Raw genomic sequence first — 18,219 nt, 5'->3', positions numbered from 1 at the left:
TTGGCTGATGTGGTTGCAGAGCACTCTCCATGACATTTAAGAAGTCCTGGCAGTCAGGCAAGGTCCCTGGGGATTGGAAGAAAGGAAACATCACACCTATTTTTAAAAGGAGGACCCAAACACGGGGGTGCTGCTGCTGTGTATTAGCTGTTAAGGCTGTTAGGGTGCCAACACAGTCTCAAGGCAGGTCTGGCTCCAGCAGGCCAGTAGGCGGTACATGTTCTTGCAAGGGCCTTTGTGTCTCCCTGGGTAAACTGAGGCATGGCTTGAATTCTAGTTGCAAGGGGAAGTGAGGCTTGGATCCTAAGGCTTGTGGCTTCTTGTCTTGCAGTGAGTAGGGCTCATGGCTTCTATCCCAGGTCTTGGACCAGGCAACTTGAGGCAAGGCAACTCGAAGCAAGGCAGTTCGGGCAAGGCAGGTCCAAGCAGGCAAGGCAAGGTGAATACATAGAATACATAGAATACATACATAGAATAAACCAGGTTGGAAAAGACCTTCAAGATCATCGTGTCCAACCCATCAACCAATCCAACTCCGCCCAAGCAACTAACCCACAGCACCAAGTACCCCGTCAAGTCTTCTCCTAAAAACCTCCAGTGATGGTGACTCCACCACCTCCCCAGGCAGCCCATTCCAATGTGCAATCACTCTTTCTGTATAGAACCTTTTTCTAACATCCAGCCTGAATCTCCCCTGGCGCAGCCTGAGACTGTGTCCTCTTGTTCTGGTACTGCTTGCCTGGGAGAAGAGACCAACATCCGTCTGTCTACAACCTCCCTTCAGGTAGTTGTAGAGAGTAATAAGGTCACCCCTGAGTCTCCTCCTCTCCAGGCTAAGCAACCCCAGCTCCCTCAGCCTCTCCTCGTAGGGCTTATGTTCCAAACCCCTCACCAACTTTGTTGCTCTTCTCTGGACTTGTTCCAGCAAGTCAACATCCTTCCTAAACTGAGGGGCCCAGAACTGGACACAGTACTCGAGGTGCGGCCTAACCAGTGCAGTGTACAGGGGCAGAATGACCTCCCTGCTCCTGCTGGCCACACTGTTCCTGATGCAGGCCAGGATGCCATTGGCCCTCTTAGCTGCCTGGGCACACTGCAGGCTCATGTTCAGTCTACCGTCGACCAGCACCCCCAGGTCCCTCTCAGCCTGACTGCTCTCCAGCCACTCTGACCCCAGCCTGTAGCTCTGCATGGGGTTGCTGTGGCCAATGTGCAGAACCCGGCACTTGGATGTGTTAAATCTCATGCCGTTGGACTCTGCCCATCTGCCCAGCCTGTCGAGGTCCCTCTGCAGAGCCTCTCTACCCTCCAGCAGATCAACTCCTGCGCCCAGCTTGGTGTCGTCAGCAAATTTACTGATGATGGACTCGATGCCCTCGTCCAGATCATCAATAAAGATGTTAAAGAGCAAGGGGCCCAGTACTGATCCCTGGGGCACACCACTGGTGACTGGCTGCCAGCTGGATGTGGCACCATTCACTACCACTCTCTGGGCTCGGCCCTCCAGCCAGTTCCTAACCCATCTCAGTGTGCTCCCATCCAAGCCATGGGCTGACAGCTTGGCCAGGAGTTTGCTATGGGGAACGGTGTCAAAGGCCTTGCTGAGGTCCAGGTAGACTACATCCACAGGCCTCCCCACATCCACCAGGCGGGTCACCTGATCATAGAAGGAGATCAGGTTGGTCAGGCAGGACCTGCCCTTCCTAAACCCATGCTGGCTGGGCCTGATCCCTTGGCCATCCTCTAAGTGTTGCGTGATTGCACTCAGGATGACCTGCTCCATAATCTTTCCTGGCACTGAGGTCAGGCTGACAGGCCTGTAATTCCCTGGCTCATCCAACCGGCCCTTCTTGTGGATGGGTACCACGTTGGCCAGCTTCCAGTCATCTGGGATCTCTCCAGTGAGCCAGGACTGATGAAAAATAATGGAGAGTGGCTTGGCCAGCTCATCTGCCAGCTCTCTCAGCACCCTAGGATGGATCCCATCTGGTCCCATGGACTTGTGGGCGTCCAAGCTGCTGAGGAGAGCTCCTATCACTTGCTCATGGAACACAGGGAAACCATGCAGCTCCCTGGCTCCCTCTGCCAGTTCTGCAGGCCAGCTGTCTGGTAGACGTTCTTTCCAGCTAGTAAAAACTGAGGTAAAGAAGGTGTTAAGTACCTCTGCCTTTTCCTCATCCTGTGTTACAACATTTCCTTCCATGTCAACCAAGGAGTGGAGGTTGTCCCTGCCCTTCCTCTTGCTATTAATATATTTATAGAAGGACTTTTTGTTGTCCTTCACATCAGAGGCCAGTTTAAGTTCCAAATATGCTTTTGCCTCCCTAATTTTCCTCCTACATGCCCTAGCAACCTCTTTAAACATTCCATGGGTTGCCTCACCTTTCTTCAAATACAAATCAGCCTGTATATATCACTTGCCTGAGATTCAGTTGGGGCAATAGGGCAACTAAAACCAGCAAACAGTCTCTCAATAAAAAGTGATTCTGCCAGGCTGTGGCCATAAAAGGCACAACCATAGGCCTGGTCTGGGAGTAGTAGTGGCCAGTACCCCAAAAGGAGACTTGTTTACCCAGGCATGTTGTGGCCCGTTCTTTTGTCCCTTTTCCCACATCACCCTGACTCTTGCAGGAGGGAGGGGACAGAGTGGGACCATGTCTAGACACATCAGGACCTGTCTGGGTTTGTGATGTGCCCATTTGGCCCTACCACAATACACTCCCACCCAGTTTAGTGTCATCTGCAAACTTACTGAGAGTGCTCTCAAATCACTTGTCAAGATCATTGATAGAGATATTAAAGAGAAATGGCTCCAATACTGAGCACTGGAGAAAGCCAGTAGTGATTAGTGACCAACTGGATTTAACTCCATTCACCACTGCAGCCAAGAAGGCCAATGGCGTCCTGGCCTGCATCAAGAACAGTGTGGCCAGCAGGAGCAGGGAGGTCATTCTGCCCCTGTACACTGCACTGGTTAGGCCGCACCTCGAGTACTGTGTCCAGTTCTGGGCCCCTCAGTTTAGGAAGGATGTTGACTTGCTGGAATGAGTCCAGAGAAGGGCAATGAAGTTGGTGAGGAGTTTGGAACACAAGCCCTATGAGGATAGACTGAGGGAGCTGGGGTTGCTTAGCCTGGAGAGGAGGAGACTCAGGGGTGACCTTATTGCTCTCTACAACTACCTGAAAGGAAGTTGTAGACAGGCAGATGTTGGTCTCTTCTCCCAGGCAGCCAGTACCAGAACAAGAGGACACAGTCTCAGGCTGCGCTAGGGGAGGTTTAGGTTGGATGTTAGGAAGAAGTTCTATACAGAGAGAGTGATTGCCCATTGGAATGGGCTGCCTGGGGAGGTAGTGGAGTCACCATCATTGGAGGTGTTTAGGAAGAGACCAGATGGGGCGCTTGGTGCTATGGTTTAGTTGTTTAGGTGGGTTGGATTGGTTGATGGGTTGGACACGATGATCTTGAAGGTCTCTTCCAAGCTGGTCTAGTCTATTCTATTCTTTGAGCCTGGTCATCCATCCAGTTCTTAACCCAGTGCATTGTCCATCTATCCAAGCCATAAGAAGTCAGTTTCCCCAGGAGCATGCTGTGAGAAATGATGTCCCTGAGTTGAGGCTATTTTGCCCATGACAGTAATTGGTGAGTGACTTCCTTGTCTTTATCTGGACCCATAAGCATTTTTGTTTTATTTTGTCTCTCTGTCCTAATTAGAAGAAGTGAATGAGCAGCTGGATGGGGGGTCTGTCCGACAGCCAAGGTCAACCTGCTGCACTTACCAGCACACACACACGGCTTTGGCAACGAATGCTGAGTATGGCAGGTTTGTGTAAGGTATGTTCAATGTAGACTGCCAGGTAAATAATGTAGGAATATGTAATGACATGCATTATGCACTCCTATTTAATATGTTTAGAGCAAATCCACTTCATAATTTGAAATTACTTGAATCGTTCATAAAATCTTTCAATTTGCCACACTACCTTCTTCAGACTGAGAGCCTTTTTGTCAGAAAAGCAGAACATCTGGCCACGACAACCCCATGCAGAGCTACAGGCTGGGGTCAGAGTGGCTGGAGAGCAGCCAGGCAGAAAGGGACCTGGGGCTACTGGTCGATAGTAAGATGAACATGAGCCAGCAGTGTGCCCAGGTGGCCAAGAAGGCCAGTGGCATCCTGGCCTGCATCAGAAATAGCGTGGCCAGCAGGAGCAGGGAAGTCATTCTGCCCCTGTACTCTGCACTGGTTAGGCCACACCTTGAGTCCTGTGTCCAGTTCTGGGCCCCTCAGTTTAGGAAAGATGTTGAGTTGCTTGAACGTGTTCAGGGAAAGGCAACAAAGCTGGGGAGGGGTTTGGAGCACAATCCCTATGAGGAGAGGCTGAGGAAGCTGGGGTTGCTTAGCCTGGAGAAGAGGAGGCTCAGGAGAGACCTTATTGCTGTCTACAACTCCCTGAAGGGAAGTTATAGCCAGGTGGTGATTGGTCTCTTCTCCCAGGCAACCAGCACCAGAACAAGAGGACACAGTTTCAAGGTGCACCAGGGGAGATTTAGGCTGGATGTTAGGAAGAAGTTCTTCATAGAAAGAGTGATTTGCCATTGGAATGTGCTGCCCATGGAGATGGTGGAGTCACCATCACTGGAGGTGTTTAGGAAGAGACTGGATGGGGTGCTTGGTGCCATGGTTTAGTTGATTAGATGGTGTTGGGTGATAGGTTGGACTCGATGATCTCAAAGGTCTCTTCCAACCTGGTTAATTCTATTGTATTCTATCTTTATTACAACTCCTTTTTCTCCCTTCTTTACCAGAATTTTAGGCACAATTTCATCAAAAGGCGCAGATCCTTACTCGTTCCACTGACTGTACAGGGACTCAGAGGTCTGAAAAACTCATGTAAGTAGCCTGGGCTTCCATCATGTGCTGGTTCTAGGTCACATGCTAGATGTCTGATTCTGCCTTGGCACCATGGCAGGCTTGTCTGAATATGTCCATTGAGGAACTGAATTGCAGTTGAGAAAGATGCTTCAAAAGGCTGAAAGTGCTGCAGTCTGGTTCTTTGTATTTGCAGAAGGAGGAGAGAGGAAGCTTTTCACTCCTTCCCCAAAGCCAAGTAAGAGGCACAAGCAAGTGTAAAGGGAAAAGTTGATAAAGAATCTTATCTGTAAGCCGTGTGTGTGTTTTGTCTCTGATCTTCCTTTTCTATTGTGAAACTATTGTTCAGCTACTGAGCTGAGCAGAGTTCTGCTGTGTCAATTGGCCCTTAAGTAAGTACCCAACACTTTGTACCACAGGTGAAAGACTTTGTGATGACATATCCAGAGATTTAGAAGCAACTGAATTTTTCAGACTATTTTGGTTGCTGAAATGATATGAACATGTATGGATAAATTACTTTTATACATTACAAAAGATCTTAAAAGAAAACTAGTTTGACCAGGTTCAAATAAGAGGATGAGGAGAGACTGAAACTCTACACAGACACAGGAAGTAAATCCACTGATCTCATTCGATGGTGTTCAGAATGGAGGAGAAACACCTAGGTTCTCTGAAATGCTGACTGACTAGACAGTGAGTTTTTCCCCCTCATTTTTTTTTCAGATTTTTAAAATTCTTTATTATAAAAAGGTCACCCTCCAATTATCTAAAGCATTGTTGACAGCTTGTTATACTAAATAAAACAATTCATTATGACTGTTACTGTAAGTATGCATTATTTTACTGATTTACATACTATTTTTTTGCAGATCTTACAAAACTGCTCTTTTAGCCTGCCACAAAATGTAAACACATTGTACAGATACGCTGATACCTGCCAACTTGTTTCTACAAATTCTTTATGTATTGTAAGTTGTAATATGTTTTTTGTTTTAGGTGGCATGCCTGATAAAGGGTATAGAGCCTCATTTCTGCTTTCACTGACAGTCACATTCCTAGTGACTTTCTTTTCGCTTGCACAGGTGACCCTGGATAGACTTAGATTTTAATAAACAATTCTGCCTGTATCAGACAAGAAAACATAATGTTAGTCCTCTATGTTGGAGCTGTACTTCCAGGGCGCACAGAAGTAAGGAGCTATAGAGTATATTTTAACCACTAGAAAACAGAGATAAATCAGTCTAACTACACACAAGCAGCTGATCTTTGGAAAGGACTACTGCTGGTTTCGTATAATTGCATTTCAGAGGAGAACCACAGAGTGTTTTCACTGAACGTAAATGAAACACCTTGGCATCCACTGAAGCAGAGTTGGATTGGGAGATCTGGCTGCCTCTCCCAAGAAACAGTTTTGTTGAACTGCCTTTGAAGAGTTTGAACTGGCAGTGCTGAGTTCTGGCTGACTGCAGGGTAGCTTGGCTGACGACATTAGAATACATAGAATACATAGAATTAGGATTTCCCCTGACATAAAGCCATTAAAATGAAAAAAAAAAAAAAATTAAAAAAATCCTTCCCTCCCATCCACATTCAGAAGGAGAAACTATTTTTGATGGCAGACTCGCTGAGTATTAGTGCCTCATGAAAGGAGCAGCAGAATTAAAACCATTAAGCTTTTAGTAATTAAAAACCAGAAGACACAAATTCAAAGTATATTAAGTACCTCAGATTTAATGGACTATTAGGTTTTATTTTACAATCAGAACATGCAAAAATATGAAGGAGATCAGAGATAATTAAAAACCAACAAGATATGAGAACAGACTCAAGAGCTTGGGCTGGAGGACTTTTGGTGGAGTGGAAGGAAAAGGATTTGTGTCTCAGTCACGTGGAGGTTATGGACTGTTGCTCCCGAAATCTAACAGCTTGGACAGCAGTCTTTTGCAAAACTGTATTGAAAGAATCACTGATTAAAAAAACCCTCAACTACAAACTCTTATAATTTTTGTCTCTTTCTTGGTCCTCCGTCTTGAACGCAGAGTTCCTCAAAATGATGTCACACTAGTGCCAGAGTAGGATAATTAGTTCAGTACCTCCAAGTTGTACTATTATTTACTTTTATCACTTATTTACTTTTATTACTTTTATCACAGAAATGATGATTTTTTTGTTGTTATTTTTTGTTGGTTTGGTTTGGATTTTTTTGTTTCTGTTTAGTTTTAATACATGTACTCTTCAAAGGGTTTTTTTCTGATGAGGCTATCTCACTGGTGGGCTGGTGGGTCTGCATTTTGTGTATCTGCAGTGTGGTGGGTTGACATTTCCCATCAACATTAGCTCAGCATGACTAATTCAGTTGGAAGCAAATGAGAACTGTATTTACAAGCGAAGCCTACACTCTACAATGGAATGCAATGAATATGTACAAAATATATAGTATTTACAATATTATACAGATATTTACAATTGGCAAATAACATGGAAACCCCCCTGGCCTCTCTCTGGTTCCTCCAGAGACCAGGGAAGCTGCTCCACTGCCCCCACCCCCTTGTACCCCAGGAAAAAAAAGGAGTTGAGAGAAAGCAGTGTTAGTTCTTACCTTTTTCTCAAGGCCACCCAGGAGAATAGCCAAGCCAGAGAAAAGAAAAGGAATGGGAATGGGAATGAAATGTGAAAGATTGTTATGGTACAGCTTTCTTTTCCCAGATGTGCTGTCCAATGAATTTGTTTAGAATAATGTTTTGTTTTCCTTTTTACACTCAATAGTGAATTATTTATGTTTTACTACTTTTCTGCTTGAAATCTGCAGCTAAAGTTTAAAGGCATAGTCTGAAACTGCCACATGCAGTTTGCCTTTATCATTGCTTAATACCATCTGATTTGATATGGGGCAAACTACTGCATTTAACAATGTTGCTTTGAACTGGATTTGTTATTTCTTGAGCTTGAAACCACTTCCATCTCACTTGAAAAAATCATCATGTATCACTTAATCTTTTAATTGCAATTTTGAATACAATCGCTTTGAAATTGACTTTGCAGGTGATAATAGATTGAGTGTTCAATAATTTGTGCAAGCATTATTTTAAGTATCAGCTGTACTCTATAATTCTTTGGGCTCTTGTTCAAAATGTTTCCCCCTTTTTGCCTGTCTTGGTCTTCTCTCACATATTCTGTAAAAATTACTAAAAATACATTTGAAACATAAAATTATAAGTTGCCACTGCAACTCCAGAGCTTGCTTTGATTTTGGGATGCTTAAGACATATTGCCAAGAACCTGGAGGCTACAGTAGAGAAAAAGATACTAGTCATGGACGAAGAACACAAAAGTTCCAGAGAAAAGAGAGAAACCAATACACAACTTCTGCATGATTTCCCTGGGCTGCAAACAGTGGTGGAACTGTGTTGATTTTTCATAAGATAGTCTCAATAATGTCATTTTTCCTGGTACTGAAGTTAAAAACAGCCTATTGTACCAAATGCTTGCTCTCCTTCTTTTCAGGAACTCTCAGCAGGAAATACTTTAATAGCTCATGCACATGTGTGCGCTCTCACCTATCTAAATATAATTTTTATTTGGAATAGAATTGTGACATAAAATATTCTCTTAACAAGCCGCAAGCAATAAAAACCTGCTAAGTGATCGGAAATACGAACCGCTGCTGCCCCCTCTTGTGGTGTAACTAGAAAAAGACAAATCGGTGAAACTAGCACTAAGTGTAGCTATATTGGCTCCTGCTGCAGGAGCTCAGCTGGAGATTATTACAAGTTAAGAAGCTAATCTTACTTTGAGAATTCTTAATTTTCACCTTCTTAGATGATCGGAAAGTGCCAACCTCCTGTGTTGCCTGGTGGCAGAGAAGCCATCCTCCCATGTGCTTCTTACAGGCATGGCAAAATGAGCTGCAAAAAAGAGCATGTTGTATCCATCTTTTTCTCCTCTGTCTTGACATACAGCCATCTATCTAACAATATTACACATCCACTTATGGTGTTTAACTCTCACTCAAGGAAACTTTATGAACATTGTTTTGGGTAGTTTGATTAGTAATCTGTTGCTGGAAATGTAAGGGTTGGTGACAAATTTGTGATCTGATATCTAGAACTAAAACATGCATTAAATAAAAGCAGTTTTAAATGTCTGCAGGGCCTATGCCACTCCAACAGACTAGAGATCTGAGAGACTGTGTCAGTCTGACACCTGACACCTATCCCATTACAGGAAATTCAGGATATATATGTATCAAACATTTTAAGTGCTTGCTGAATGTACCAAAACAATCATGAAAGAGTTAAACATAAAAGAAAAGTTAATTCTTTGACTCCTGGTTCTCAGATTAGCTGGCTCCCAGCTAGAGCTACATCTAAAGCCAAAAGGTTTTGTATCCAGAGAAGTGTTTTCTTCCCTGCTACTGTGTGCACAGCAGTAAGAACCAGTGAAACAGACCACAGACACACTGCAAGATTAGAAGATGTTAATCTTTTTCAGTGTATTTCACAGCAACCTGTGACCCAAAGTGGAGCAGAGAAAGGCTCAGGATTCCTGATACTTTTCTGGCACAGTGGCAGTATTTAAAGACTATGGCATAGGTAATCACTGAGACTTGGCATATCTAGCTGGAAGTGCACCACAGCACTGTGCATTCAGTTTAATTTGGTCATTTGGTGTAAAATCATTTCAGTAGAAATGCTAAGGTCAGAAAGAACTATTTCTATAGTAGAAAAAAACCCCAGGCCTAAAGAATGTGACTCATTTTTCCTATTAAGCACATGAACTTAGAGGACAATATCCCATCATTGGCAATGTGATGGTTGCATCATTGTCCAGTCCTGTGTACGTGTAAAGGTTTATGATGCTATAGCTATCCAGACCGTAGCAAACCATAAGTAGACATTTTACAGAATTGCACTCAGCAAAATCAAACTGCCATAAAGTTCATGTGTAGCACTAATTGCAATTTAACTGCATGGTTATTACAATTTTAATTAACCCAGTCATCATACTATGGTATACTAATTGTGCATAATAACGGCATGCTGAGTGTAATGACAATAGGTTTGTCTGAACTGTGCAAATCATAAGTTTTATCATTTTCTGAAGTTTCTTTTTATGCCCTTAAACATTTTGCAGTATTTAAAAATGTTTCACCAAAATAAATTAAGGGAAAAAACCCCAAATAACCAAACCACAACAGGAAGCAGTGTAGTAGGCTGCTGAGGCTTTTCTGTTTTAAGAGTCTACAACAATCTTTAATTTTTTTCTGAAATTCAGTGAGATCTGTTAAGTCTCTCCCAAATAATATGTTAGGTGATTCTTCAGTGTCATTTCTCACAGGCTATTTTCAGGCCCCTTTTGGAATTGTTTTATATTCTTTTAGGATTTTGTCTTTGAAACAAAAAAAATTCAATTTGTGGAAACATTCAATTCAACCCTTGGAGAGATACTGGAAGATAGTAAGAATACATTCTGGTCAGATATTGCTTCACGATGGTAATTTGTTTGATCATTACTGTAGGGAGAGCATTCTCCTTCTCTCAAAATGATGACACCAGCTGGTGTCTCTCAAGACTGGCAGTAATACCACTGGAGGACTTTTTGTTTGGAAGGTTAGTTTTGCAGCTCAAAAGACTAAAATTTAGGAAATAATGTAGATAGTGGGTAGAGTTATAGTTCTTCAGAAACAGAGAAAATACAGTTAAGTGGTGTTACACTTACACTGTACTCCCATTCCTGGAGATATAAAGAACAAATAAACAAGCAAACAAACAAAACCCCATACATGGACAGTGCATTTATCTGTTTTTTAGACTAGCATCAACCATGTACTGGAAAACAAGGTACTCACATTTTGGTTTTAAATTTGTCTCACAGACAGAGCAGGCATCTGAAGTCTAGTTAAGAGTCTATGACCTTTTCATGTGCACAAGTTTACTGAAGAAATCAGGTGACAATGAAGACTGGGCCAGTGTGGGAAGCAGAAGTACATTTGGCATACGTATACAGTTAATGGAAACATAAAATTGACAGTCACTAGTGACCAGTTAAAAAATGACAGATTTGGCTCAGCTGGGTGAGTGATACAAGTATGATGTGCCAAACACAGAAAGAAGGACAAGCACCAAAGCCAGTAGGCCCAAGGATATCACAGGTATGAGAAAGACAACAGAGATTACATCATCATTGTACACACTGAAGTAGCTCATCTGGCAGGAGCTACAAAGAAGTGCTCTGCTAAGGACTCGAGAACTAACATTGCTTTGTGAGAGCTGTTGCTGTCATTAACAGAAGAGCACCATGACTATTGTCATGCACTTCTTTGTGAGAATGGCAGTGATGTACATAGCACTGTACAAGCACTTTTTATCATTTATCTACTGCTGGTTTTGGAATTTTCCAAAAAAGACATTTCAGATAAGGACTGGATTTTAGTGGCATTTATAGACTTAAAGTCTATTCAAGAAATACAGGGATCTGTGGATTCTCCTGCCATTGTAGTGAAGCTGAATGCCTTTTTTTTTTCCCCATTGTACTATAACTGGTGCCTATTTATTTATTTGTATCTTGATTTGAGCAAGGTTAAATAGAGGTTAAATAGAAATACTATTTAGAAAAGAATATACAAACATATAAAAGGTATTCGTCTGGGTGCACTAGGGCCAGCTACTCAGCAAGAAAACAGCTTGCCAAGAAAAGCCACATTCCCCCACAAACCGAACATATAGCAGCAGCCGCATATGCTAGGAGCAGAGAGGAGGGAGAAAGAGACAGAATGGACTGTGAGGTCTGCTTATATAGGGATGCAGGATTATGGGATGGAATAACAAATTACAGTTTCCTGAGTCCATCCTCTGGGATGGACTGTTCATCCCGTTGGACTCTATCTCTAGAGGACTTTTATCTCTTATGGTAGGACACCTAGGCCTTAACCTATAACAGTTTGTTTGTTTATTCATTTTTCTCCCCGATCCAAAGCACCTGTACTTTGTATTAGCCAGTGAGTCATCTCCACCATGTTCTGCACCCTTAACAGGTTGCCACCTTGCAGTCAGTCTCAGAGTGCTGAGAGAGCTAAGGTGCCTCTTTCAGATGTGCAAGATACCTATGACCTAAACCATACCCATCATGAGAGAAAGCCTCTTTCCCAAACATCTGAATCTGTTAAACCCTCATTTTTGATAAGAGAAATGTGGAAAATTACCTCCAAAATAAATCACCAGACTAGCTCAGTAAGTTTGAAAGCAGAATGAAGCTATATTTTCAAAGCAAGCAAAGTCTAGAAATATAAAATGCAATGAATAGGTGCAAAATATATGTTCATATATTCACAATTTAGAAACAACACAAGAATCCCCTTGAATTGTTCCCAGACCCCTCTGGACAGTCCAGGGGGCTGCTCACAACCTCCCCTCTCCCCCTCCCTCTCCTTCCCCTCTTGGTACCTCCTAGACACAGTATACGCCAGCTGAAGGTCAGGAAAGAGAGATAAGGGAACAAGCCATGCAAGCTGCAAAAGAGAAGAAACAAAAAAAGAGAGAATAGTTTATGCAACTAACTTTTACCCTACTCAGCAAAGTCAATGGAGTGATGTAGACAAATCAGTTATTATTTTGCATCCAATGGTAATTTATTTACCTTTTTACAACTTCAAACTGTAACAGTCATAATAGCTGCTGGTAAGCATAATTCTACCTATGTCACATCAGTAAGCGTAAGAGAAGCTTGCTTGCCTTTTTCTTTTTTTGGTCTCTGGTAGATCCAACAGATCATTGGTGTTGAGAGGCTGATGGGATAGACTGCTGCAGAGGCTGGTGAAATGCAGCACTGAAGGGCAAACTTGGAAAAGGATGAAGTCTAGGAAGAGTGTAGAGATTTACAGGAGGAGAAATGGGAGTCCATTTAAGCTGATGGAGAGTGTGAGATAATGTGCTTTGAAGAAGAGCTAATGGGAGAAATAGTGGGAAAAGTAAGGGATGTTTGCAACTGAATTTGACAAGAACAAATGCAGTAAGATGCTGTCCAAGAAGACACTGCCCTGGAAAGAAATGGTAAGGTGAATACTTGAAGTGATGTTTGAAGTGTGTCTCATTAAGTCCCGTAAAGGACATCAGCTATGTATGTCCAGGGACAATCATCTCCAAGTAAATTCATGCACCTCATTGGAAGAGGATTCAAACTATAACTTGAATGCCTAAATTAAGACATATCAATAGTAGCCAAAAACGATTGTTCACTTTCAACTTTACCCTCATTTTTTAGTTCATAAGATGAACACTTATTCATATGTAGTAGTGCTGATTCCTTTTATTCTTGACTGGCCTAAGAAAGCACATTCAATGAGTCTGTCATTATTACCACTTACACCATGCATGACAACAAACACAGTCATCCAAATGAGATGTTACATTTATTTTAAATTGTAAATGTGTTTCTTAACTAATGTGACAGCAGTTCTTAGTTGGAAAGGTGGTCTTAAGACTTGAACTTTTCTTTTTAATTTGTGTGATGTAACTTGAAGAAATGAGATGTATTTGCTTTCTCTGTTCTCACATTTGGGAATATAAAATGCAACAGCAAACATTGATCCTGGCTCTATACTGTATACACTCTTTCCTCTTTCTTATGGTAGCATTTTAAATAATTTTCTGTTTCAAAAACTGAATCCTTGTCTTAAAGCCAACAACAATCTCCTCTCTCTCTTTTTCTTTAAAGAATTTGAATACCTATTGAAACCAAGTTTTCATAAATCACATATGATATTAGTTTTTCAGTAGTGCTTGTGTGCTAGCTTTCTGAAAACATGTGCAGCTTCTCCTGCTTGATATCTTGTCTAATGTGATTTCCAGCATGAAGTATCTCATTTAATAGATATATGTGGCCCAAATTATTTTTATTCAGTGACTAGGAAGAAAAATCAGCTATGAACATGAATTGATAGCCTCTGTTGTACAAAATAGTATCACATTTTATGCAGAAGAAAATGTGAATTCACATGAATTTGTATCTATTGACATTTAGACCAGAAATCTGGACATATAAAATCTCTTGATGTCTTCAGCATATATGATCCATTGGATCATTAAGTTTACATCTTGAAAAGTTGTAATGCAAGTCTCCACCATGCTAAATGTTTGCTGTATGCTCTGGGTAACCGCTGAACATGCCATAATAATTCACCAACCCTGAAAGAAATCACAAGGTTCAACGCATATTTAAAATGCGGTTGAGGTATTGTAATGGTCTAGTGCAAGGGCTAACCTGCTTGCTCTCACAGCACAAAAGTGAGGGGAAGGGTAACACTCAAAACTCAGGGTTGAGATAAAGAGAGTTTAACATGAGATATCATAAGCACAATGGATAACTACCTCAGCTAATAATCTAATTATCTATAATACAATGAATGTCTAATAATGTAGTTATACAATGCATGATTACCTTAGGTTAGCCTATTTGCAGAAGCAGCAGAGTGAAATGAAGAAAAATACCCATCATAAAACAGAAAGCCAAAACCAGCAGCTCTACCAGACTTTCACACACCTCGCTGCTATCGCTGTGGAAAGACAGACCACACCCAAAGCCAGAACCCAGAAGCAGCAACTGGAACAGGAAGCCTCCCGTATTGCAATCTGAACTTCAAGCCCCATAATACTTTGCTCCAGTTAGAACTTTCACTTTTTGAAGCAGGAATGACTGCAACATGTTTTGAATAACAGCAGCAGGTTCAACTCAATACATGACAGTTATATTACAGAAAAAATAGAAATATGGTACTGTTCACAGCATGTGTTCTTTGAGGTTACTAATACTGTCTACCTAACAATATACTTTCCTTGCAGGAAGGAAAAAACCAACGCAATAAAATACATGTAACGATTTGCTTATATATCTAAAATTCCTTTAAAATGAGTGATTTGGGGGCTTTTTACCTACTACAAAATGACTGATTATGTGTTTATTGCATTCATTATAGATATAGTATTGTGAAGTACAATAATTACTAATATATTTCTTAGCTTGATGTCCACAGAACAAAGTTTCTTATTCAAATGGACTTGAGAGATGCAAATTAATTTTTGTCTGCATGTGTTCTTTCCTTCATCTCGTGGCCTTTGTACCTTTCAGGTGAACAAGGTATGTGGTCCTCCTGTAAGAAAGCCTATGCCATCTCCGGGTTGTTCCTTGGACCAGAACAAAGGCAGTCAAGAGTTGAAGATGTTGTCAAGACACAATGAAGAAACCCTTGCCAACAGAAGAAAGCAAGACATTAGTTTTACAACCAGAAAGAAAGAATAAATTAAGCCATTAATTTTACAACAGAATAGATTATAATCAATACAATGGCATGCATTACTAGAGAATAAATAAAGACTGCAAAGAATGATGCATTTCAGCAACAAAATCTGCTCTGTTACATTTTGGAAAGAGTAATTTCATGACTAGATTTTGTTTCTGAAATAATGGATATATAACCAGGGTAATTTGATCATATGGTGGTTTAAAACAGAATGGGAAAAAATAATGGTAGAATATGAATGTTAGGTCTACCTCTTTGTGAGTAAAATTTCAAATTGTATTCAACTTTTACATCAGCAGGGATTATTAAATCTGTCACAAAGTGATGGTGACTTTTATCAGAAGACTAGTTGTACAGACAGAAAAAAAAAAAGAATTACTACTCTTACATGCCCTTCTACTGCAAAAAAAAAAAAGCATTTGATGCTGAATCTTGAAATCTTCAGTTAGGCAATCCAACTGATTTGAGATGACTGCAAAGACTTGGAGATTGGATTTATACCTGGCTTATTATTACAGGGTAAACTTTGCCTAACTGCTTATGGGCCAGGTGTTTAAGCTGTCGTTATAGCCTACGGAGAGGAGGATTCAAATCAGCTGCTCACACAACTACAAGCATCTTTCAGGCATCCCAACTGATCTGCTCCAAGAGGATACAGGTTTCCTATAAGTTCTATTGTATATTCCAGTATTCTACAGATATCCTGGATACCTGAATGGCCAATCTATCTTTAGACAAGTTAAGTCTTTTATAACCCTAAGGTGTAATTGCACTGTAAAGAGTAAACATAGTTGAAGCTAAAGACCTGATTATGTAAATAAAGTACAAAGTTTAAACCAGAAATCTCATTTATTTCATGGTTTTTGCTAAAATATAGACAGGTTTTCTTTGTGCTCTGTTTCTTTTTGTTTCTCTTTGCAGAAGGAAACTGAAGCAAGAGAATTGCAGGGAATAATTGCTCAGTCCTGATCTCTAGAGAAGAAAAAGTGCCTCTGAGCTTCAAAGGCAGACGATTCTTGTTAGGACATGTTCTTTTGTGTTCCAAAAAGTGGGGGGAAACAAACAAGCAAACGCAGGTTTTAGGGAACATTGTAGGAGTGGAAAGAGATGTGAAACAGAAGTTTGCTTTAGCCAGTGCAGAAGTACATCATTCAGTAGCCATTTTACAGGCACATTTTCTCTGTTCGTAGCTAAGCAAGTTCTTGATGTTTTCAGATTACTCACACTCTGCACACATGAAGCCATCTTCTAACATTTCATGTAATCCAGGACTGTTACATGTTTCAAAATGAGTGGTGGCTGGATTGACTTCAGGAAGATTGCCCAAAAGACCTTAAAGGGCATGGGAGGCAGTGGGTAGCACAAAGTAATGTTTTCCCATTACTTCCACCTACCTGAGATGCTGGAAAAACTTCATGGCATGCAACAGGGGCTACACCAAAAAGTGGAGGGGATAGAAATGTTGATATCCACTGACACAAATTTCAATTTAACAACTTCATAATTGATATCATCTTCATTTTCTGCCTCCTGGATCACCTTCTTCATTATTAGTCACAATCACTTTATATTTCATTTTATATCCCCATGGCAACTGTAAAAATTCCTCACATGAAAGAACAACTTCATCGAGTGCTTGCAGCCTGCTTTTAAGGAAGTGCTGGTCTCTGAGTATAATTTCACTTTACCTCCTGTATACTTCTGGCAGCATGTTGCTCTCAGCAACTTTCACAGGCTTTAGCAGAAAAGAATAGGCTTCTCCCAAATGGAGTAGACCTGCTCAGTTAAGTTATCTAAGGGAAAACAAATGAACAAAAAGATTCAATTAAATGTGTGACTCCTAAGAGTTCCCTGAGTTCCTAATGGTTTACAAATGCATCTCCAGATGCAGTAAGTTTACATTTTAAAGTGCATTGTGGACTCCCTCTGCCTAAAGTTTTCCTAAATTAGTTTGCCATCAGACCTAAGCCAGTATCCTCTAGTACTATGTGCTACAAGAAGAATGGAAGTTTCTGTGGCTTTGACACCAAAATTTTCACGTGAGGTAAAAAAAAAAATCTAAGCAGAACCTTCCATAATAGCATACAAACTTGAAAGTATGAAATGCTTTTTCCTCCAGAACATAACACTTCAGTCAGCCTTTAGCATGGAGAGTAAAATAAATAAATAATAAAAAGAACATTTCCAAATAAACAGATAAGAAGTATCTGTATCTTCCACTGACTGTAATTGCACATTTGTGCTCAGCTGCCTATAATTACATGCTATCTGGTCTAGAAGATGATGATGTGAAAATTGACATTCATACCATCTGCCCTTCTAACTACTTTAGTCAGACATCAACGCAGGCTGAAATCAGTTATTACTTCTGCATTAACTTTAGCTTTGCCTCAGGATGTATTTACTAATAAACTGAATGACCTTTCTGTTAGAATTCAGTTTGTCACATGGTGTTATGGCAGTTATAGTCATTTCAATTTCTGTACTACACTTGACTTAATTGTGCAGAAGAGGGAATTCAATTATTTACTATGACAGGACTCTCTAAACTCTAGTTTTCATCCATAATGTAAACTCAAAGCAGAGACAAAATCAAAATCAATCCTGCTGAATGGGAAATGGAGGAAAATTGTAATCATGCTGTGCACATTGGATGCCATTTTGGGGATGGAGAAATGCAAGATATGATTATTCATGCCTGGGAGAGTGTGGATGAATCATATTTACATATTTAAAATATAGTGTGCATAGGCAATTTTATGATGCATATTCAAAATTGACCCTGCCTGAGATTTTCAGAAGACTCAGTAGGGCAATCATATCACATTTAATAGGCATAGTAAATCTAAATCTTATGTAAAATATTTGCCCTACAATTGCAAGAAAGAACATGTGGCTTTTGAAATTATGGACTCTATATAGTCAGTCACATTTTATCTGTTTTAATTTGGAGAAAACAATACTTAAAAATTTAATTCCTTATGTCATTTTAAGCCTGTGTTGGCTAAATATAGGGAAATGTATAGAATATTTATGGTATTTTCAGAACTCCAG

The 18,219-nt window shown here is 40.8% G+C and overlaps 1 protein-coding gene across 1 annotated transcript in view; it reads left to right on the top strand.

Annotated features, from left to right (window-relative positions):
• Nucleotides 1-18,219, top strand: part of GPC5 (glypican 5) — a 729,150-nt gene that overhangs the window by 93,475 nt on the left and 617,456 nt on the right. The window contains 1 exon segment of the mRNA XM_054163173.1: nucleotides 14,994-15,127. Within this exon segment, the coding sequence (XP_054019148.1) occupies nucleotides 14,994-15,127 (134 nt within the window).

The sequence above is a fragment of the Dryobates pubescens genome, chromosome 7 (genome assembly GCF_014839835.1).
Source record: "Dryobates pubescens isolate bDryPub1 chromosome 7, bDryPub1.pri, whole genome shotgun sequence".
In the NCBI taxonomy this organism is placed as follows: Eukaryota; Metazoa; Chordata; class Aves; order Piciformes; family Picidae; genus Dryobates; species Dryobates pubescens.
The sequence above is the reverse complement of the archived record's forward strand: the minus strand, read 5'-3'. Positions and strand labels throughout refer to the sequence as shown.